Source organism: Arctopsyche grandis, chromosome 10, assembly GCF_051622035.1.
Source record: "Arctopsyche grandis isolate Sample6627 chromosome 10, ASM5162203v2, whole genome shotgun sequence".
NCBI classification, from domain to species: Eukaryota; Metazoa; Arthropoda; class Insecta; order Trichoptera; family Hydropsychidae; genus Arctopsyche; species Arctopsyche grandis.
Window position 1 is genome coordinate 12705038 of NC_135364.1, and position 25450 is coordinate 12730487.

Sequence of the window (25450 nt, forward strand, 5' to 3'; positions counted from 1 at the left end):
CTGTTATTGTTTAATAATAACTCGTTTTTAATTCACAAAATAATTTTTAGGTGGTATTTTACAGCTTATGTACTGTTTAAATTTTAGTAATAAAAAACCAATTAGAGTCTATACTTACCACAAAATCTGCCAGGCAGGTTGACTTGTTTGCTTGCAGGATTTAATGTTATCAGAAATATAAAAAAATAATGATTTTTAATTATTATTTTAATAACAATTAATAATGTTGTCACAGTACAGCAAAATTTTTGAAATATTGAAGTCACAGCATATGTAAATAGAAATTGCATTATGGAATATAAATGTTAGTATATATATAACAGTTTGGATAGGGTCAAGATTTTTTCCATAAAATACAAAATGTGCAATCATTTTCAGATGAAATCTAGAAATTGGGAAATACTTGAGTCTCTAAAATTCTTATAGAAAATAAACAAATTTCTAAACTTTTTCACTGGGGCATATAAATGGTATTGTTAGGTAAATTAACTACCTAATAAGCATCACAACCAATAAAAAGTCATAGATAAAATAAAATGAATAAGCTTAAAGTATTCAGAAAAAGATTGTTTTATACATTTTATAAACAAATTTTGCACCTTCATTCAAAACCAAACAATGTTATCAATTCCTTGCAATTAGCAAAAAAACCCATTATATTTAGCACAATTGCATGATTACTACATTAATCAATGACATTTGGTAGATAATTATTTTTACTCTTTAGTTTAGGTATTGTATAAATTATATTTGTTTTTAAACATAAATAGACTATGAGAAATGAGATCAATTTAGTCAAATTAAAGAAAAAAATAATACTGATTGTTAAGAAAAATTATGAATAGAATTTGAGTTAATTACATGGTAAAATTAATTACGTTAATTCTATAATAAACATTATTAAAAGTTATCTTAGTAAGAGCATATTCGGTGTCTTTTAAATTTTATTATGAGAATAGAAAAACTTGAAATACAGATTTGAACAGCTATTATATTATAGAAGCGAAAATGTACTTATCTATTCAATTATATTGATTTTTCAATTACTATTTAATTAATCATATTGGAAATTTTTCACTAATAAAGCTGCCAGCCTAGTATAATTAAATTGAGTTTGATATTTAGAAATAAAATCAACGGACAATTATATAAAGTATAAAAATAAATCACAAAGTAGTTTACGTAATAAATACATAATCACTATGATCACATTAAAAGTTTGAAAGAAGCTCTTTCTTCATCAACGTTGTTAGTGATTATTTAAAAAAAAGACAATATTATAAAAAATATTTTTTTTGTCAAAAGTAGCCTCTTAAACATAAAACGATTTGAAATCTCAAGAGATTTAAAGCATTACAATACATAACATGTAATTATTCATAAAAATTAGATGCTACCAAAATATATTCTCAATGGACAATATTATGTAATTAAAATTATCATAAAAGTAGATAGTTGCATACAATTCAAAAAATACAGCTTTCAATAAATTACTTATCAATTTGGAATATACATACTATACATATATATATATATATATATATATATATATATATATATATATATATATATATATATATATATATTTTTTTTTTTTTTTTTTGAATCAACAAATTTAATGATCAAAAGTATATCGTTGGAAAACGTTACAGATCGACTTTAGCACCATATTGATTTTACAATAAATTTGTTTTCTTTGGTTAGTTAGCGGCCCAGTGTTCTGCACGCCATAGCAAGCAGTGAATAACGCCAGATCCTTGAGATGTACTAGTATTGGTAGAACACTGAACGAAAATATCATAATTAAAAATAATTTCATACTAAATATGAATAGGAATTAAATACACATTCAAAGCAATAAAATTCTTCACCTGATTTGGTGTATCTGTATATCGAGCCAGCAAGCTTCTATAACCACGACCGATCGTAGCAATCAATCGTGTATCATCATCTCGCCAAGCATCGTTTGATTGATTATCACTGTTTTCGTGTGTATTATTTTTGTACGGTGGAAGAGGGATTATAGCACGCACCTGTAATGAAAATAACGTTATGTATTTACATAAATACAAATCAGTATCGAAGTATGATGAAATTAAATGACAGTATAATACCTCCTCTTCATATGGTCTGAATATGGTGACAGGTCTTAAAGTTTCTTTTTCAGCTATAATTATGCATCCCCAAGTAGTTCCGATATAGACATCATCATTCAAAACTGCCAGTGAAGTAACCTTCAAAATACAAGCTCAATTAAGTACTATATATACTCGTATGCAACCATTGAACTTATCGGGCACGTTTATTATTTACGTACCTGACAGCGTCCGGGGCTAAGATGTTCTTCAATGGCGATCGACCGAAGGCTTTCAGAGCAGGGAACCAATTTAGAACAATCTAAACGAGCCAAAAGGCATTTTTCAAATGCATCCCATTGATATATTACACAACCTGAAACAAATGAGATTTAAATTTTGTTTTTTGATTGGCTGAACTAATAAAGACAACTAAGAAAGTATGATACCAGGATATAGATAAGTGTATACGGTGTTGATGCCAGCTACGGCATGGAGGACACGTGAATTAGTCGAAACAGGAGGAACTGGACAAGCTAGTTCCTGAGCTCCAGCTGCACCTATACCGGTTACAAGTCTATATATCGATACGCCTCCACCCGTATCTCCCCCACACCACAATTCACAACTGAAAATAGTTGTATTGTTATTAACAAATCATGTTAAATATTGAAAAAATTGTATCACATGCGCATACTATTCATCTGTAGAGATAAAAGCTAAGCAATGGAGAGTTGATGCAGCACCAAGTTCTGTCATTACAAACGTTCCTTCCCCAGCTGTTGGACTAAGTGGTGCTGCATTGCTATCTAATAAAAACAATCTGAAAGAAAATATATGTATTATATAAATCATATTTGCACATGCTGGAGGGTAATAATAGCACATACAAGATTCTCATATTAATTATTTATGCCTAAATTTTATTTATTTAGCCTTTAAAATCTCAGTGGCCATCCACAATAGATCGGCCAATTACTTCGGTTTATCCTTTATATATTTACAAATAGTTAATTTATATACATACCTTCCATTTGAGAGTGCAGCTGCTACTCGTCCGAGAGTTGGAAGGTGTAAAAGTGCAGAAACCTCGCAATTATTCGTTTCAAGAGCATAAGAAAAGACATGATGACAATCTGATGAACTAAAATTATACATATGTACATACATTCAATTATTATATTTCACATATTGGACGTTTATTGAATGAATAATACAAACTCATAAGCATGAATATGTCCCACTGAATCTCCAATCCAAATTGTACTATTGACCGAACACATTGCAGTAGGAAGTATCATTTCATCCGTTGAAACATCTTAAACACAAATTACGTCAGCCTTGATAATATATCACCACACATAAATTATTTATAATAAATATACCTTGTGGTAACGTAGGCACGGGGAGTGCATGATAGTGTATCCATCTTGCATGAGCCGCAGCCAGTACATCGCAACGTGGTCGAGAGCGACTTATCCAAACTTCCCAACCGTTGGCACCTTCATCTGAAAATGATGCAATAATTAATTTTATGAATTTTTAAAGGGATTAATAATGAAAAGTATGATATATACCAGTAATATTAGTGACTTGAGTGGCTGTTGCATTAGTCACGTTTGATGTATGATGTAGAGAGACGACGTCAGCCAAGTGGGTGAATTCTGGAGCTGAAGCGATCGATACAATTTGCGAGGCTGAAGGTCTTTGTTCAGGTTGACCAGACCAGCATGCTACCATTAAGTCTAACATGTAACACGGGTATAATGTTTCCTAGCAAAAAAATAATGATTGAATTCCTACAAACAAAATTATACATACATAAATGCATCAATTTTTTTTTAAATATATTTATACCTTATGTGTTAAAGCAGGTCTACCTCCTTCAAGAACACATTCTTTTACAGCTTCATGACCTTCAAATGGTTGTCTTAACGTCAATAGTTCATATAAAAACATTCCAAAAGAGAAACAGTCCACCTGAATTTGATATATAACATACATATGTAGTGTAAAAATTAAGATAAAAAATTATTTACTTAAAATAAACTAGACTACTGACTTTTTCGGTGTATTCTTCTTCACCATTGTATCGCATAATTTCCGGAGCCATGAAGCCCTCAGTACCACCAAAGCCTTTTGTGCCAGAAGGTAACGTTAATCGACTGATACCTATAGAATAAATTACACAAATCAATTAATATTATATGTACATTGAAAAAAAATGAGCAAAAATAATTCTTCATACCATAATCAGCCACTTTAATATGAACATTCAAATCAGGATGATCTTTAAATGGACCAACAGGTGGAGGCATTTCCCAAACTAGCACATTTTCAGCCTAGGAATAAATGTATTGATATAACACAAATTGAGTTTTATTTAAAATTGAGTTTTAGTATAGTATGAATGTTATACTTTTAAATCACGGTAAATAACTCTTTGACGGTGTAGATATTCTAGTGCTCGAGCTGCTTGTATTGCAACTGCTTGGGCACAATGAGGACCTAGTCTAGCTCCAGACTGTCGATAACCTCTCAAAACTCCATCTAATGCACCCTTTATAAAACCAAATTTACAGTTGCATACTAATTCATCTAAATAATCTAACTCTAATATTGTTTATTTAAATTACCATAGGAGCTAGTGCCAGCACTAGAGCTAGAGGTGATGTGCAAGCTGCTAAAAATGGTGCAACATTTGGATGTCGTAAAGGCAACAGAACCCCCATTTCACTTCGAGCTGAAAGATAAGCACGACAAGCAGCTTGCGCTGGATCTCTATCCCATCTAGCTGCTGCTGCCTAAAATGTATAAGATAATTGTTTAATTAATTTAAATTATCTATATAAGTAATGAAATTAAAGATGTATTTTCATACTTTATAGGCAGCTAGAGCACTTGCAGGGGCACGCGGACCCGGTGGAACTGGTTGTAAAACTTTAAGAGCGACGGGGCCTCGACCACGCCATTCAGCGCGAAAAACCAATCCAAAAGCTCCTCTGCCAATTAAAGCTCCTCTAGTAAGGTCTGTATTGGAAGCTAAACGACGAGGTCCCAAGTCAAGGAATATCTAAAAATATAATAATATGTGAAAAATATATATGTATTGTTTAAGTCAAGCATACATATGTACATATATAAAAACAATTACCACATCGGGTGCTATTTTCGCCAACATTGTTTCATGATGAATTGGGCAATCTATTGATCTAGAACTTCCAGCTTGCAGTATGCACTCCTCTATCATCCAGGCGTGAACCGCTGGAAATTGTGATGCTTGACCAGAGCCCACAACTCCTTCCATAGATGGCATGCGAGATGAACCTAAAAAGTATTACACATAGCTTTTTATATAATACTGAATAAAATGAAATGTAGGTTTAAATTTAATACATAATTTATGGCAAAACCTGAAGAGTCTGGGCCAACACCACTATCACCGTCAGATGTAGTAGATTCTTGGCTAGCTCTAGATGGAACTATAGCTATATCTTCCCGTGGAGCTCTTTGAAAGGCCTAAGTAAATATTTATTCATGTTGAGAAACATGTTGAAAAATGTCAATTTGGAAAATTATGATGTAACCTACTTCTTGCAACTGTGGATGGATTTCATTCAATTTATCATCCACATCGTTCGATTTTACCTCTGCTCCATTGTTAATCATAGTTTCAGCATCGATAAGACATTGTGGACATGGAATTAAACGGGTAACTAAGAATCTTCCCTCAGACGTATGAACAAATCGTGTGCCTAGAAATATATAAAAAGTAAATAAAAATGTTTTATCCTCCACTGATTTCATATCCATTTAAGAGAATTTTATACCTAAAGTAGGATACCAATCTTCCAATAATATATCAATATGATCAACTACTAAAACAAGCAATTTTGACATAGCTTCAATCGAAGGCTCGATGCAAATATTCTGCAAAAATAAATATGTAAGCGTATAACACTGTTTCATTATGTTATATACACTGAGTGGTGTCACCCTAAAGGTTTCCAAGGGTTTCCGGAAACCCGTTGTTAAAAATCAAAAGTTTCCGGAAACCGTTATTTCATTTAAAACTTCATATAATTTTTGTCAAAAATTTGGAAACCCATTGTTCCAAAATTGGGGTGACACCACTGATACACACATTTGTGATATTTTACATACTTGAAAACCAATAGCATCACCCTGTTCATCAGTTATTGGTCGTTTAATGATCATTTCATCAGCCGGTAACAATATTTCTAAAATGGAGGAACTAATTGTATCAACATCAGTCCACATGCCTTCTTGTTTCAATCGAAATCTAAAAATAAAATAAAAAAACTTACTATAGACTGAAAGTGAATAATATAATGAATAAGTTGAGTGATAAAACAACAGATAAAATTGAACCTGATATTTCTATAAAGAGAATATTCTTGAGGAATTTCTCTTAAGGAAAGAAGAGGCACATTAGAACGAGTTAAACGTAAACCAGATTGCCATGGCCACCATTCACTGCCTTGATTTGATGCTTTCATGATAGCACTATCATTTGCAAACTGAATTAAACACATAAGAAAGATTTCAAACAGTGATGAATTCAAATTTGCCATATCAATAATAACAATAAACTAACTTCATCGGGCACTGGGTAAAACGCATCGACTATGTCTGATATAGTGTCGTCAGCTAGTAAGCGTGTAATAAGACGAGGCCAAAAGCCACACGGAGAATAAGAAGCGATCAATAAACGGCGAATGGTTCTTTGAGGATAAGGACGACTATAAGCTGAACAACTAGACATAACTGGTCCACAAGGTACGTTTGTAGCAACTATGGAACCTAAAAATTTATTCATAGTGAATATATGTATGTAAAATAAATTTGTTATGGGATGTAGTTAACAAAACCTACCGGAAGGTACTAGGCCATCTGCATTTTGATTTAAAATAGACAGTGGAGAAACTGCAATTTTTTTGTGGCCTCTCGCTGTCCAACCCCTTGTCTTCATAGGTATCTATTATCATTGAAAATATAATATATAATAATGTATGTATATACATATAGCATAATATTCAAAAAATAGACAAACGGAATATTTAATACCTTAACGCAATTATTTATACCCATTCCATCAAGCGGTGGCTCAGCCGCTGGTAGCAATGGTGGTAATAACAGGGATCGTCCGTCCCAACTGAGAGCAACTTCAAATTTATTAAGTAAAGATACTACATACTCTCTACTATCACCAGCACGAGTAGATTTAAATAAGAGTTGTAAATCTTCCAATCTCATTATACCTGAAAATAAATAATTATTAATTATATTGTAATGAAACATAACGCAATTATCATATGAAAATAAATACCCGATCTGGCGAATGGATTGATCTCCCTCACTGTTACAACATGGGCTAACATATCACAGAGCCACTGAGGATCAAGAAAATATAAATCTTTAAGAGTGGCATCGTCATAATGAAGAAGAACACCTGAAAAATATGATTTTTATTTTAATCAAAATAAAATAAAATAATAGTTATAATAAAAAACTCATTAAAGACCATTATCGTGAAGAAACATAGTAGCTTGATGTAGTTCAGCCTGATCTCTAAATCCTCGATGAAACTTCTGTTGCATATATTGAGCAACCTATACAATATATAAAAAATTAAACCACGCTGTACTAAGAAATTACTATCTATTTAACATATTAAACATAAAACATAATATAAAAAACCTGATGTTTGAAATGTTCATGGGTGAGCACGGGATCAAGACCACGTGCGCGGCGTTCGGCGGAAAGTACTCCCACAGCATCTTCTAATGCCAGATATGAAGCAGGAATGCGTTGTTCAAGAAGAAGTTCTTTGCTGCCTAAAAGTGTGAAAAAATGTTAAATCATTGAAATCATACTTATTAAGTAAATTTTAAGAATATTTACCTGGTTGTCTTAAACTGAAGACAGTATCATAAATCAAATTAGATAGCAGTCGTATATTATGCCGAGTTGAACAACTTACTTCGACGCTGTCTAGCACGCGAGGGAAACCGCGCTTTTCTGGATCGCTTATCGATATAAACCTTTCTCTGATTATGCGCTGCAACTGTTCTGGAGCTTGTTCAGGTGGCATCTGGAATGGATCAAAAGCTGTAATATATTATTTAAAATACAGGTATTACTTATAAAAATGAGTACTCACATCTGCAATGGCATCATAATGAGTTCCAACGATGATGACGGGTGAATTTGGAGCTCTGGCTTGAATACTGACTAACCAGTGCTGTATTCCAGCCAAACCGTTAACGCCATCCGGCACTCGCCACACAACGATGTACAATGAACGGCGAGATAAAAAGTATTGATGAGTTGAATAATACCTGGACAAATAATAGCAATTAGATTAAAATTAATATTAAAGAAAATATTTTTAAAAGATGTATGAAAGTATTTACTCTTTTTGCCCTCCAAAGTCCCAAGTTCTGAAGATCACTGGACCGTGAGCTGAACGTCCACTGCGAGCTGGATGACGATCGTATACCCAATCGCCTATATCTACGCCGACAGTTGATATATTTGTGCCACGTGATGTTTTTGTATTAATGTTTTTATTTCCCATTCGTTTGGCCCAATGCTATAAAGTAATACATAAATGTCGACATAGAAGTAAATTAAATCTTTTAAATATTAAAAAAAATGTTTTTTACATACTTCAGGTGGCCGTCGGCGATGAGCAGGAGCACTTTCTTGTCGTAGTCTATCCAGCAAGCTGGTTTTTCCTATGCCTTGTATGCCAACTACCATTAGTTTCATACGTGCATATGGTTTTGCATCTTCTAATACAGATTTAAGATAGCCTGCCGATGAAATATAATAAATTTAAGACTCATTTTAATGGTTTTGAAAAACAAAGTATAGAAACATTAATGCAACCTATAATATCCATCGTTTTGTATTTTTTCGAATCAATCATAGACCTCAAAGGTTCTTGTAATGGACAACCAAAAGTATTGAGATTCCATAGTCGATTTAACAGACCCATTTGGGATGGTAGTTCCGCAATTTCTGAAAATAAATATGCAGCACATATTGTAAAAATGAAAAATATAATAAATCAGTAAATGATTTCATACAATATTATAATCGATTTACATACCTGAATTTCCACTGATATTTAATACGGAAAGGTTAGATAATTCATGAATGGCAGATGGGACACACTTTAACATATTATTAGAAACATCAAGCATAGACAAGTTAGGAAACAACAGACGAGTTCTCACAACAGGAATTAGATTCTAAAAGACATCAAACATACAAGAATACTTATGTATGAATTATCAACAATGATATGTAAATGTTGATGTTAACACACAATATTGAAATGAAACACAAACAAAAAAAAAAGATTCCAACTTACCCAATCATCGTCATCATCTGTTGAAGTGTTTCCATCACGACCAATCTTTTCTCCGGTGGAAGTTTTATCGTTATATTCCAACAAACCGCCTCCATCATCATCAGTAGTAAGTTGGATACGCGTCAATAGATTGTCAGCAAGCACCTATTTACATATATTGTGATTTTACATAAATTTGTGTGTTTAAATTTAAATAATGTATGTATTATTTTATATTATCAGAACTCAATTTACCAAAGTACGTAATCCATCAAGTCGTAAGTGACGACGAGCCGGACATAATGCGGCAAGTACTGCCTTACGAACACCGCTAGCTGATCTGGCTCTTGTCCTCGGTTGTGCATTGCTTCCAGGACAATAGCACAACAAATTACCTTGTTCTAAAGGACCCCAACTATCTACCTATATATGTATAATAAAACACAAATTAAAGTTTGATCAAACCTATGTATATACATAAGTATGAATTAAGTTGAGTGCAGCTTACTTGAGGAAGACTTGGCCAACAAGTAATTTTGTTGTGACTCAAGTCTAATTGTTTCAAAGAATTCGGATAGCTGGTAACATGTGACATACTCCTGAGTCCATTGTACGACATGTTAAGACGTGATAAGGACGGTGCTAAGCATGGCAACCCTGCAGGTATGGACGTGAATTGATTATGAGCAAGATTGAAGATAGTTAAACGAGAGCAACGAGCCGTTGGTGGAGGATCAGGTGGTCTTTCAGCTATTTCAAGTCCTCGCGTCCACAAATGGTGTTTGCGCAATTCTTGTTGCCTATAAATAAATACGAATTCTATAAAGTACCGATAAAACTAGAGTGCAATGCATGTGTGGAAAAACTGGCTTACAATACACCCTCAACTTTCTTATTGTATGTCAAAGTTTCTTCGTCAAGAATAGATGTTTCTGAAAAGCTATCTCGCGATGTGTCCGTCTTTATTCCAGCAACTCGATCGACACTCCAACTACGTCGTTGTATGTTCAAATTGGTAGATGAATTCGCATTATTAAAACTGTTGCTGTTACTTGACAGATGACCAGAGGAGTTAGATGATGGAATTCTGACATCTTGAGAAGACATTGAAGGAGTGACTAGCGTGTTCACAGCATCTTCAGCTACCGATACCTATTAATAACGTGTTTTTATCAAAAACGGTACAACAATCGATGATGTAGATATATTATATGAATACATTACATGCTCGGCTCTTGTTGGCAGGTCTCGGAGTAAATTAAGAGAGGCGTTCAGATCACGAAGTCTAGGAGAACGCCATAAAGAGTATGGTAATTTTTTGAGTTTATTATTAGAAACATCAAGAGTGGTGAGAGCTGGTAGAGAAAACAAAGCATCTGGTAGGTATTCCAAACGATTTTCCTGGATAAAGTGAATAAATTTTAAACTCAATCCAATCAGATGAAACATACAACATACATACATATAAAGTTTTTAATTAAAAATATATACTTGTAAATATATTTCTTCCAGTACAGGTGCGGTAAAGTAGTCTTCAGTACCGTTTTGTTGTGTTCCTGACCGTCGACTTCGTCTACCTCGTGTTGGTTGTTCACAATTTTCTTCACCATCTGCAGTGACAGGCAATTTTTCTAATTTGTTCTGCGCAACATTTAAATACCTGTGAAATATTCAATAATGAAATATATATTGAAATTGATTAACATTAAGAATAAAAAATAAAAATACACATACCGAAGACTAGTCATTTGTAATACGGCTAAAGGGATTGAGTTTAAAGCGTTTCCGGACAGATCAAGTCTGGTTACAGCATGAAGAGCAACTGAACGACCTCTGGATGAACTTAGAAGTTTAGGATTAACATGCAAAGCAGCATCTTGTATCCATGACATTCTAAAAAATAAAATTCAAATTAGTTTTATAAAATTATAATAATAATATAAAATTTTGTGAATCACTAACTTAATAGAAGTTAATCTACAACTTTGATTGTGCCAATTTAGCATAGCAGGTTGACTAGGAAACATTGCACTATAGGTAAGAAGTGGCGCACGTCGATTTAAAGAAACATTATCAGTTTGAGTCATTGGATCACTTCCAGGGCTCAAAAGACCATTAATAGACATACTGTCAGTCATTCCCCTTTTGTTAATCTTATATTCTGGATCAGGATATGCCTAAAAAATTAAGAGGAAATCAGAAATTTTTCGAAACAATATAAAAATTACATTTATACATATGTATGTTTATATATTTTTACCTTTATAGCTAATAGCCGTGATATTAGTGTTTCATCGTTAAGATTAGCAGCTTCTTTGAGGGCTAAACAAGTTAAATCTTTAGCACCATGTTTCAAAAGTATCTCTACAAGGCTATGATCTCTTGCTCTGAAAAACAAAAATGTAATTTAAAAACTATAATATAATTTCATAACAAAAGCTACAAAGTGAGACAAAACAGACTTGCAAGCTTCAACTAAAGCTGGTAAACTAATTGACTCTTGTATATTAGCAAACGGATTGGCACAATTCGCAGATGAGTTGTTTAATGCACTATTTTGGGATGCCGATGAATATACAGAACACTGAGATAGATTCGATCCAATTGAAGTTCTGGTATTGGAATGCTGAAAAGTAAAATTTCAAGTATAATATTTTGTAACAGTAACATATGTTTAAATGGGTATTTTTTCATACCTGAATGTTAGAAGGAGCATTCGGATCTGCTCCAGCTGTTAGAAGGACTTGTGCTATATCTGTATGTCGACCACGTACAGCTGCTCGGAGACAAGTGTCTCTAGTAAAACCTATGACTGCATCTAAATTTACAGGTCTAATCCTAAGATCTGAATTCGATTCCTACAACAATATGATAAATGTGCTGTAACTTTTGATAATTATGTGTTTGATTAATGTGTATAATTTTATTTACAGTTATACTGTCTTGTTGTTTGCTACTCATACTAAGTTTCGATAGTATTGATTGTATGCCATCAGAAATTCGTCTACGAGTGGGACTAACGACTATTTCATGCTCAATACTTTTGACGGAATTAGGAGTAGATGCTTCATCCAAAACGTCAGCTGTCTGAAAATTTAGAATAGCACAATAGGACGATTTTAGTTGATTTGTTAAGGGCAAAAGTAGATAATTTAATTTAATTTTCATTGAAATTCAAATACCTGAGATGCAACTTTGACAGCCTTAACAGTGTGGCGGAGAAGAATATCAACAATAGGACGGTTTCCAAGAAGACACGCAACATATAAAGCTGTTTGGCCACTGACATCACGATGATTGATATCAAAAACAGCTTGATATTCCCACTCACCGGAAGGATTCCTAAGAAGATTGAATAAGTTTATAACATGAAAGAAAATAAAATACCATATAAAGCTAATAAAAAACAAACCTGTAGGTGGTCAAGAGTTTTTCAGGATATGGGAAATCTAATAATAAAGATACTAATTCAGCATGACCGTTGATACAGCTAGCATGCAATGGAAGCCAACGTTCAACAGTTTGTTGCTGAAATTAAAAGTAAAAAAATCAATATAGCTCCCAACATGACGATTTTATTTCGTATTGGTTTACACATTACTTCCAATTCTATCGGATGAAATATTGCATCCTTACCTGTACCATTTCCGGAAAGTTGAGAAGTAAAATTTCGGCAATATTTTTGTTTCCATGATAGCAAGCAACATAGAGAGGCGAATAGCGAGTTACAGGATGTGAACGGCCATCGGCTCCAGCTGCAACTAAAGCTTTAACGGCATCAATTAAACCCATTTCGGCAGCCCTGCAAGAAATATTTTTGGGTATGAAATCAATCAACATATGATAAATAGGACGTGCGATAAAAAAAAGCTAATCATAATTACGTGAAAAGAAGCGTGTTGGCACCAGCGGGTGCCATATTGACGATTAGACCAGCATCAGCACCAAGAGAAGACAAGGTATCGCGTAACGATAATCCAGCTGCCAAAGAAGTACGCAGTTCTGCATGTCGAGCAGCTCGTGCTCGTTCATTTTCATCTGAGATAAAAATAAATACAAAATAAGTATATGCTTGAATTATTCTATTCGAATGAGTGGTTTACGACGTATTTTTGTTTAGTGTTTTTGAACCTGTTGCATTCGGTGCTCATTTGCTTAGTGTAAACATACCACTCGAGGGATTTGTTGTGATATTGAAATAATAATGAGTCGAAGGATAAGACGATAGGATTAATCTCATACATGAATTATGTACACAATAAATCGCATTTCTAATATGTCATGACTAGGGACACGTATTTTGGGCAACTATTTTTGTCAATTTTAGCATTTTCATTTTGCATTTTAGCGTTTTAGGGCATTAAAAATGTTCAATTTTAGCATCTACTTTTATGAAGAGTTTAATTTTAAATAATAAAAAATTTCGATGAATTTTAATAAAATTTATATACATACATATCTACAATTTAAAGACAACACAACAATTAAAAAATAATAGAAAAATTCAAAAATGTTTTGGAATTAAAATTTCAATGAAAAAAACGTGAATATAAAAATACAAAGACAAAAAATATGAATATAAAAATATAATACCAATTAAAATTTATTAAAACTCAACATGGAGCATATTTCTACAGATTCTTTTTTGAGATTTGTGCGACGATCGGTAACATAACAATTATATTGTATTTACTAAAATACCTTTCAGCATCCACACTTCTGTCTACTATTTACAGTAGTAGACAAAAGCAGTTGCTTGGTTTCGACAGGAAAAACACCATCTATGGTAAACTGCAAGCTCTGTTTTATCCCCTCAATTTCTTCATATAATAAATGGGCAAAGGGATAGGAAGACCCTTCTAAATTGTCTATTAATTTTATAAATTTTATGCAAATTTCACTTTTGTTTGTTATTTTAGCATCTATTCGCATATTTTACGAATTTATTCCGAATTCGGAATCTATTCCGAATTTTAGCATCAATTAAGCATTAATAGCAAAATGCCCAAAATACGTGTCTCTGGTCATGAAACTAGAAATATTTAAATATATGAAGTGGATAGGGGCTTATGTCCTTTAAATTAATTGAAATGCGTAAAATTTTATTGTTAATTATGCGTAACGTGAAATGTCAAACACTTGCGGTTTGTGAATGTGAAGAAATATAAGTTAATTTGATATCCAATGTGTCACACGTTTGATTGTGTAAAGGTAAAAGGATATACGAAATGTTACGCTCGTTTATATTTTAAAATATAAAATGAAATATAGTAAAAGTAAAAGTACGAAGAAGACCCAGATTTGACGAAAATGTATACGGAATTAGTGAAGCATTAGTTACGTTAATCGTATTCGACGATCTATCACGTAACTGTCTGATTCCATTATGGTATTTTTGTGAAGATTAAGCTTGACAAGTGCGGTTTAGATTTTCGTTTTCAAATATTATGTATTCAAGTCTAAATATTTATAGAAAAATATAACCAATTGAATAATTAATTTACGAACACAACGATAATTATCGTGTAGTCAATAAGGTCAACTTCGAATATATTGAACGGTTATCGGAAGAGAAGAGAAAATGCTAATATTACAGAATTATAATATGAGAAATATAAATATTTAGTTATACAAAACATATTTATAGCGAACAACAAATTTGAATGTATTTTTGTTAGTTAAATTGTTACGTATAAATTCAGTTACGGTTGCGTCTACGTTTTTGAAATCGAATATTTCATCTAAAGTGATTTTAAATCTGCTTTTTATAAGCCGCCCCCCCCCCCTCCTCCCTGTAAGCCACATTTGAAAAAACCAAGCTTTAAAGGTACATTTTTAATATTAACAGAAATAATATACTGAAAATGAACATTCTAAAAAATAATTGTTTATTGGCATTAATATTATTAATATTTCATAAAATAATGCATTTAATATAAATTTGTACGAATAAATATTTTATTTGTGTTGTATATCTATATATGAACCGTTATATTTGAAAGTGGCATAAGTCAAGTTTTCTTCATTTCGAGAAATATTTCGGAAAACATTAAATATATTATAATGTTTTGCGTCTAACAATATTTAAAAATACTGGTGGCCCGTATTACACTTATTCTGCTTTTCCGATATTCTGGACATATCGAATTAAAAGAAGCGATAAACATTTGTGAATTAAGTCAAACAGAAATAGTGTTTTTTGAACTGAAAATTGAACTTTCTCCATTTTCAAATACAACGGCTCATATGTACATATACTTTGTATTTAAAGTCTAATTAAGGTATATTATAAGTTAAATGTGGCTTATAGCAATTCTCCCATTCCTCATGGCCTCCGATTCTTAAATTCACTGGATGGTCACATATCTCGTCATTTTCTGCACCACTTCCTAGGTTACGGAGGTCGCGACCAAGTTTGATCAGTTTAGAATTTTTAAGAATTTGTATGTCATGTTTATTTATTTTTCTCTATTTCTTTTCTTCTATTTATGTATTTTTACTTGTATTTTCATGTACTTTTTTCCATTCTTAATCTATTTAGCACACTCGTCGCTTTGGAGCAATCTGTTAGACGAGTGTGCTTGATTAATTGATGCATAATAAAAATAAAATAAATTAACAATCTCATCCACAGAAAAGTATGCATATTAAATCTAGAAGTAGACTGCTAGCAAAAAAGTAAGAAAGATTGGTTTAAAAATATCCACGCTCAATCGATATTATTATCTGTTATTTGCTACCGGTCTGTTATAATTAAAGAGCGGACCAACTTCGCGCTGTTCATTGTTCGTCGTGCTTTGTTAATTTATATGATGAACCTTTTTTTATGCTCTCTAGCTTTGTAGTTTGCCCTGTTTCCTGGAAAATAGACCCAAAACACCCTGTTTTCTGGAAATAGCACGTTTCCGGTCCTGCCTTTTGTTTTAACACCATCTGTTATTACTAGAGGTAGGATAGCCAAGGTGCCGCTCATTGTTCAATTGTTATAAATCCTTTGTAAAAAAGGTTCGGCAAACCTTTAACAATGCATTTACAACATTTGAACAATAAACGACAACTTGGCTATCCTACCTCTAGTTATTACCAGTCTCCGAAATAAATGGGTTTCTTCTGTCAATTTATATTGTTTATTTCTATTGTTGCTCTCTAGAGAGCAACAAAAGGTTGACAATAGAAATTGACAAAAGAAACCCATTTATTTCGGCGCTGGCGCATCACAGCTCCTATGTCTAGTTACTACATATATTTTCTAAACCTCATTTTAATACGGCGAATGGGCCGTTTCTACTTACGCACAAATTAGCAATATATTCTCAACTGAATTATTATAGTTTCGACTTGCCTAGTTCCATCCAAGGGACAGTGACGTCATCTGTGAAGTAGTCGCAAGCATCGTATGCGATTTCTGGAGAAAGCGAGGAAGAAGTTTCTTCTTGTCTGCGAGGAGCATTGAGCCGTGATTGATTGGAAGTACCATTTTGTTTGTTTTCCGTTTTGCCGGCCGGCACGCGGTCTTTCATCTTTCAATACACAACGTCTCAAAATTTAAGGTTTTTCATCAGAAATAGACGTAATTACATGTTATGAACACAACGGATTATCACAGACAGGCTAGTAATTGATTTTGAAGCACTTGCAATCAAGACGACAGTAGAGGTCTGCAACAGTTGCCAGTCAACAATATAATGATCAAGTTTTACCGCGTCCGCCCCACGAGCGTCAAACAACGAAGACTACATATAAATGAAAATGTGCGAGAATTTCATACTATTTATATATCAGCATTTGAGGACGCAAAAAAATCAAGGTTTCAGATAAAATGCAACTCGTCATATTAAATAAACATCGTTATCATAGTAAATTCGAAAGAATTGGGTATAATATTGTAGCAGTATAAATCTTTCTATACTTGTAACCGGTTTATTTATATAATACACTTATCGTCTTTCTGATGCGTTTTAAAATTTATTCAAACAATTATAAATAGAAAAAAATAACCTTTGGGAGAACGAAAACAGGAATTTGGTTTTTTTAAGTTTACGTATTTTTGACCACATAAGACATTTTTTGCTGTAAAATACAAATCACTTCGACGTATAAAACTTTAAAAATGTATAAATTAGTGATTGGCAATATTTTTTGTTGTATGTCAACATCTATTTAAGTATATAAACTGGTAAAATTATAAAGTTTTTTGCTATGTATGTTGAATAAGTATGTACATCGAAAAAAAAACATGAAAGTTTAAAAGTTCATTACGAATCACCGGTTTTTATGTATACACTTAAAGGTCTGTTCATACCTATCCAGCAAGACCCGAATCCTGCAAGTATCCTGCAAGTACGGACAGTATTCTTTAGTACATTCTATATGGATGCGCATGAATGCGTAAATGCGCATGCGCGAATGGAGTATGAATACGTCCATATAATGTACCAAAGAATACTATCCGCACTTGCATGACACCTGCAGGATACGGGTCGTGCTGGATAGGTATGAACAGACCTTAAAAGGAACAGTTTATGTCATAAAGATTTTGTAAGCCTAACCTCACCTAACCCATAGCAGAATGATCAATGTATTGCTTTTATAAAAATTGAGAGAGAAAGTTTATACATATGTATATATATACAGTGAAAAGCATTGATGAAATTATTTTTAATAATAAATTATATAACCCTATTTGTAAAATTTACTTATTCACTTAAAGTTTGCTAACTGCTGAATAAGCTAAGAATTTTCCCGCAAACTTGACCAAAAACGTAAATACATTGTTTTATTTATTTAAAAAAACAATGCAATAACCGATAAAACAATGAATCAATTCATACATATAGAAAAGTATCAACAGCGTAATTACAAATTAAAACAAAAGACGGAAATTGCACATATGCTCCAGTTGATTCAACAGTTGAATTTTATTTTAATATGTAAACAAATAGCAATCGTAATTCATAGCATAGTTCACGTATTAAATTATGCAACTAAGGACTATTTCGAGAGTTCGGCGACTAGAGGAGCGTCCTTAACCTGTAAATAACAAATCGACCAGAAAACTCGACAATTCAATAGGACCAAAAACACTGCATTATTATTTTTCCAACGAAACGAAAAACCGCTGAAACGACGACCGTTTCGTGAAAAAACCGAACAATCGTCAGGTGTGCTGAAAAACCGGGTGCGGTCGGACCACGTCGGTTTGACTGACGACCATTGGCTGTATTCATCCGGTTCGGAAAATGACGGAAGGGGATATTACAGGTGTGCGGATCGATGGGGCTGTCATTCGCTGAGGATATCATTTTTCGGGAGCATTGTCCGAAAGTGTGCGGTAATCCGGTGTATTGTTGTAACTCGTAACATTTTCCGAGGGGATCGATATTCGCCCAAGTTATGTACAGGTACATAGGTTGGCTGGCCTGGAAACACGTTGAACTGCGACGAGAGTTTCACTTAAAAAAAATCGGAGCGCATCTGAATTCGAGTCCGGACACGCACATACGTTGCAATTATTCAGAGTCCGTTTGCCTAATTTTATAAACAATATATGTCTGTTTGATGTTGACATAAACATTTACGGGTGTAATCATAGATGTAGAATAACCTAGATATGCCATTACATACAAATTTCGTTGGAGATCTTGTCGGGATCCACTAACTGAGGGGTGCGGGGGGTTTAACTAGCGGGGAAGTGGTGAAAAAAAAGGAAGGACCAGTTTATGTACAGTTTATGTATATGTACATGCACTGAAGTTAAACTAATAAAGCCATATTAAGAAAAAAGTATTTAGCTGTACACACTATATTAAACTACAAATGTATGTTACTATAATAAAACCATCATTAACTATTACATTAGTAACGTCCGCAAGGATCTGTTTTCTTGAGTAATTGAGTAATTGTAACACAATTTCACTGAACACGTTGGCATTTTCGAAAAATGTCAATCGACCTTCCTACTTAGAAGCTAACTAGCTACTGAGAGAGAGTGTGCATGATCTGTACTTTTTTTTGTGTGTGCATGGTCCAACAGGGTGATCGGCTTAGAGCGTCAGGGCGTATCTATGGTATTCTATATCTATGGGTTTAATAAGTTTTGAATAACAAATGTCGAAGATTGTTTTTAACAATGGCGAAAAGTACAGAATAACAAAAGCGATATTTTTTGGGGGTGACGGTCACCGCACCGAATGTTAAAAAGTCGAAAATGTTCGTTTACCACGCATACATATGAAAAACGGTTAGTATACATATCAGTGGCGTGCGGTAAAAGTCTCTCTCCCCCCGTCGTACATTCTCACTTAATTTGCGCGAGCAGGATACAACAGGAACAAGAGGAACAGGCTTTTCCTCCCGTATTCTGCGCGCGCACATTAAACAAGGCTGTATGACAAAAAGAGAGATAATTTCACCGCATGCCACTCATATATATATAAAATATATATATATATATATATATATATATATATATATATATATATATATATATATATATATATATATATTATATATACATAGTACCGTTAACCATGCACCTTTTTTTTGATCTTTCGACTTAAGATCTTTGCCTTCCGATATTTGCGTTTTCGGGCTTTTCACTTTCGGTCCCGTGAGGTAGACCTATTTTTTGGACATGTCACGATGCCCTTTAAGATTTGTTAGCTTTGTTTGAAAAATCAAATCTCATTTTTTAACATTTCTATAGATGTAGGTATGTATGTGTGTATTTAAATATCATTTTATTTAATTTGGCAGCACGTCTATATTTCGATTTTAATTGATCTATGAACTTTTAACGCACGCGAACCATTAAACTAAATTATAATTAAAAAAAAATACAAGTACAAATCACAATTACGTACAACTAGCGTTGTGTCCGGTGAAATATCATTGCATGGGTTATGGCCAGTGCCATAGCGAGGCTATGGCAAATGGGCGAGTGCCAAGGGCGCTCGATGCGATGGGCGCCGAAGGCTCCCCTCGCCTATTTTATTTTATTTTTTAATAAATAATAATAAATTTAAAAATAACATTCGGATACGAGATGGTGTTCAAAATCTAAACCAATGGAAGCAGTTCACGAGCAGTGTGAGGACATGTACTTTTAGTTTTAAACATTATAAAATACGATCATAATTTTGCTAATTCACATTCACTTTTTTCACAATTTTCAAATGCACAATTATAAGTTTCTTGAATTTTTAAATCTGTGGAATCTCATACTTGATAAATGGAATAAGGATAACAAAGCAATTCAGCAGAGAGACAGGATACTTAGAGATCATCGTTATTACATAATTCAGGGGCTCGATAATGATTTTAGGAATTTTCGAGAAAATAGTTTATGTAAAAGTTACTGAACATTGCACTAAATTGAATTATAAAATATATATAACAATAGAAATTGAATTAGCAAGTAAAAGAAATTTTGATAATACATAGAATAACAGAAAATTAGTCTTTAGTTTTTTGTATCTGTAATAATTAATAGTTAAGTTGTTAAAAATGTTATTGGTTACCGGTCAAGACAGCTATATGGTTATAGATAAAGAAAAAAATATTTGAAACAACCATTTATAACAATTAAAATAAATGATAAACAAATGACAAAAAAATTAAAATCACGAAATTTTAATTGTGTTTACTTATAATTGTTTTTAACTGATACCTTTTATAATATGATATTTATTGCGAAATTGTCATGTGGGACATTTATAATATAAATAATAACTGTTTTTGTTTTGTTATTTTATTTTAAAATGTTTAATTTAAATATTTCAATAAATGTGTATTTTTTAAATGAAATAAATTCTTAAATATAATGAAAAAATATTAAAGGGACGCCAAATTTGAACAGAAACATCGCTACTGTTATGGCATATTAAGATATTAATTAAAAAAAAACTTATAGAAATATGTCAGTCCTGTGTTCGATCCGCACACGGTCGTATTTTTTCAAATACCTTTTATATTTAATTGTTTAATATGAAAAAAAATACCTACATATAAACAATATAAAACACGAATAAAAAAATTAATTAATTAATTAAATAAATAAAAAGAGCTAAATGATCAGAAACCTATTTACCCAGATAAAACATTGGTAGCAAACAGTATAAATAGAAGTTTTTCGTTCATCTGTTATTATGTATTATATTCGTACAGCATTATCTCACAAAAGCACATACAGACACGCAGAATAGCGCTATTGTATATACATATATGACGATAATGTATGAGGCAGTGAAAATATCAAGACGCGATTGTTATTGGTCAGAGCAGTTTAGCTGACCAACAGGTATTGTGTATTTTTCTTTCTACTAAAAAGTTAACTGAATGGGGTGTTGGAAAAATTTATTATGATTGTATAAGAAAATTAACCTTTTAAATTGAACAGTAGAAAATTTTTCGAAAAAACAAAGGTTATCATTTAAAAAATAGTTAATTATTATGATTGTTGATTGTTATAATTAGACTTAAGGTCTGACCGCACTATGCGTCTGCGACACGAACGGCAGCATGCGGCCAAATATTGTTTGTATGAAATTGTATGAGATATAACGCACTACGCGTCACGCGACAGAGTTGCCTTTTGTATCAACTTTGCCGTTTTGTGTCGTGCTGCAGCAGTCGACGGCCGTACAGTGCGGTCAGAACTTTAGGCTATGGATCGGAGTACTATTGTTAATTTTCTAGAAAAAACATTTTTCACAAGCCTTTTTGTTCTCTTGCTTTAAGCACTGATGGAACGGTCTATTGTTATTTGCAATTGCTCTGATCCCTAGTCTAAGTCTAGCCATAATAATAATAAGGAATAGAGAATATTTTATAAGGACATTGTGTATTGGCTGCTTGTGTATTGACCTTACAAACGTAAACTTTTATTAATTTTTAAACTTTTTTAGGAAGCCTGATAAAATAGAAAAACTGATTAGTGACTTCAAATTATTAATTTAAGTGAATTTATTTTTCATTTATTGTCCAGTTTAAATGAAATGATTTGTATAGCGTTACACAACACCTCACTAACCATTTTAAACTGGAATTTCGTTTACAAAATGTGGAAAGTTATTCTAGATTCTACATATTTATTTTGATGTACTTACATATATATTTTGTACTTAGATATATAGTACTTAGAGTACTTACATATATATTTTGAGTCACATTGCTTATTGTATTAAACTTGGATCGCAAATATTCGCATATTTTTTTTATTATTTTACACGAATGAAAAATACAACATAAATCATGTAATTTACCTTGAATATCTTTCAATAGTTTTGCAACGGTCGAATGACCACTGAGTTCAGCTAACAACAGTGGCGTGTTTCCTGCTACATCTCGAACGTTCCAATTTGCACCTCCATCTAAGAGTGTTTTTACATTCTTAATATCACCTCTTTCAGCCGATACGTGTAAGGGAGTCTGCAATGTAAAAATATTGAATTCAAGTTAGAATCATATAAGTACTTATATTATTTGATCAATTTTGTTCTAAAATTTCTAAACACCTTGCATTTGGCACGTTGATCCGAAGCTTTGTTGGGATCGGCTCCGGCTTGTAACAGTATCAACATGCAGCGTGAATTTTCGCATGTGGCTGCTGCATGGAGGGCAGTGCGTCCTAAGCCATCCGTTGCATCGATTAGATTTTCTTCATCGTCTGTCGCACCGGAGACGAGATCCGCTAATAGTTCTGCATTATCCCATAGCGCAGCCTAATACATAAATAAACATTGAATGGATTTAACAAATTAATATATTAACATCTGCTGTCATCAATTCGACACTTTCACCATATTATAATGTGTTATAATTTCACATCTATGAACATTGAAATATTGTACATATTAAAATCTTAATTGGATTATATATAAAGCATATTTTTTATTGTATATTTGTATAAACATATGTATATGTATAAATTATATATATATATATTTATTTAAAAAATCGTATTACTAATTAAAAAATATCGAATATGTAAACTTTAAATAAATGTAAGCGTTTGAAATTTTTTACTTTCAGTATGATTATTTTGATTATAAATGTGAAAGTGAAGTATTGTGCAAGTGTGGTTAAGTTAAAAATTGATTATTTAATCACAATGCATCCAAGTAATAATAATTGTTTGAATACCTGGTGAAATAATCTTCCAGGAAAATTGTCTTCTTCAGGCGACAAATCCATGCTGATTTATATTACAAACAAGAGCTGAAGCTCACATGTCATTAACAAATGTAAAGCATCATTTATGAAAATGATCGTGTAAAGTGGTTACAAATAATAAATTAATATCGACTTGGTTTTATTTAAGTCATCCATCAGTGGATTGCGGACAATTATTCAAAAACCAGAAATGAGGACACGAATACCGATTTGACAGGTGTCATCCGTTTCAGAGCGTTTGAAACTGATCTTAAGGCCAAAAGCAATGACCATATGACGTTTTGTTTTACCAAATAAAATTCTATTATTTTATTTTAGCAAAATAATACGCTAAGAATATGATACTTTTATTCATATATTTTTTATTTATGGAAGGTTGTGATGTTTATTCATTGATGAGCATTGTTGGCAGGACCAAATATAAAGTAGGCATTGGGTTGGAGACAAAAATTTCGAAGCATCTATTGGCGTTTTTTATTAATTGGAGCACGGATTGCAGTCCTCATAGTTGTCACACCACTCTTACCAGTCGACTCGCATTACTTCCTTACTTCTAACAAGTGAGAGTCCGCCACTTACGCGCGCAAGTGGCGGACTTGCCATGTCGCTTGCACCAACGTCTTTCTAATGCAATTACCGCTCGAGTTAGTACGTTTAGATACAAATAAAAAATATTGAGATAGAAAACCAATCCTTATGAACGTGGTGAAATAAAAAATTGACCAAAAAAATGCAAAAAATCCGTAAATAAAAATATATTTTTGAATTTTAAAATTCGCTAGACAATTAATTATAAGTATTTTAAAATAATAAAAATCACAATCAATAGAAAAAACGTCTAACTATTGCTTACAATACTCACTTTAAGCACAGCGATACTAGGTTTTGAATTAAAGACCGCAAAAAACTGTAAAAATCGCACATTTTTGTAAACCCTCATATCTCGTTAAGGAGACCCAACCAACAAAAATCATTATCATATTCGAATTCAGTGGGCAACAGCAAACTTAGTAAAGATTGGTTAGTCTCCGCTCTGCTATTTTTTTTTTTGTTGCTCAGTGTAATTAATTATAGTTTCAGGTGTAAAAAAATATTCAAACTGATTAGTATGCGTAACATATTCGATAAGAAGTCTATCGTTTAGCCTCAGACAAAACGACGTTCACATACAGTAGAAGAAACAGTGAACGGATTATTGCGCAAATTGCGATCGCGCGCCCATCAATCGTTGCCACAAAACTACGAGAATACGGAATATCTGGCACCTGAGTTCTCAATTAGTTATACAATATTTCGCTAATGGAGTTTTTGGGTTCCAGATGTTCCGTGATCGAGATTTTAGTGACGAGATTTTATCAGATCGCTTGAGTAGGGTTTTCAATCAAAACATTCAATTATACTATTTTGAATAAAATTTTAAAAATATCTTGTACACTTGAACAATATATATAGGTAGTCATTTTTTCTTTGGATATACTTTCCATGCGTCTTTATTTTTCTTCAAAATTCTTCTCTTATCTACATATAATACATGGTTGTCCAACGAAGCAGTCCTAAATAGTATACCTAAAAAGCATTGAAAGTGGCATTCTTCATATTTGCTAGAAGTCACTCGTACATATATATACTCACTGTAAATTTGCTTTTCTATGTTTTCTATATAACAATGTACAAATTTACCTTCAATTGATATACTATTTCAATACAGGTGGGCGACTGTATTGTTTTCTATACTCATTCATATCTCGTTACTTTTACCTTGTGTGCCGTTCATTCTAATGCGGTGCCACCATACTGAGATAAGATAATATTGTAACGTAGA

General features: G+C 32.6%; 1 protein-coding gene and 1 long non-coding RNA gene across 3 annotated transcripts in view; one reads left to right on the forward strand and one right to left on the reverse strand.

Moving 5' to 3' along the window:
* The window catches only part of LOC143917603 (uncharacterized), a 28636-nt gene extending 22256 nt beyond the window's left edge, over nt 1-6380 (forward strand). For both annotated transcript variants that reach the window (XR_013261082.1, XR_013261081.1), the window contains exons 2-3: nt 4717-4886; nt 4964-6380. This is a non-coding gene — a long non-coding RNA (uncharacterized LOC143917603). The remainder of the gene's footprint in view (nt 1-4716; nt 4887-4963) is intronic.
* Nucleotides 1604-23874, reverse strand: Lrrk (Leucine-rich repeat kinase). Its single transcript, XM_077439161.1, has 53 exons — nt 23599-23874; nt 22971-23177; nt 22719-22884; nt 13341-13494; nt 13093-13258; nt 12869-12984; nt 12639-12798; nt 12388-12543; nt 12153-12314; nt 11919-12082; nt 11717-11843; nt 11419-11633; nt 11191-11349; nt 10948-11116; nt 10681-10857; nt 10331-10608; nt 9965-10256; nt 9712-9879; nt 9478-9621; nt 9214-9355; nt 8991-9122; nt 8769-8914; nt 8513-8691; nt 8260-8437; nt 8001-8190; nt 7797-7933; nt 7621-7708; nt 7426-7548; nt 7164-7357; nt 6972-7074; nt 6694-6899; nt 6468-6616; nt 6240-6378; nt 5906-6005; nt 5667-5830; nt 5489-5594; nt 5230-5402; nt 4957-5148; nt 4712-4879; nt 4495-4635; nt 4324-4417; nt 4138-4247; nt 3933-4055; nt 3653-3848; nt 3461-3583; nt 3297-3393; nt 3103-3219; nt 2773-2898; nt 2525-2703; nt 2318-2451; nt 2115-2234; nt 1872-2033; nt 1604-1784 (listed from the first exon to the last, which is right to left on the reverse strand). The coding sequence occupies exons 1-53, from the start codon at nt 23647-23649 to the stop codon at nt 1701-1703; spliced, it is 8046 nt and encodes a 2681-aa protein (XP_077295287.1). The 5' UTR covers nt 23650-23874; the 3' UTR covers nt 1604-1700.
* Between the last annotated feature and the right edge of the window lie 1576 nt (nt 23875-25450).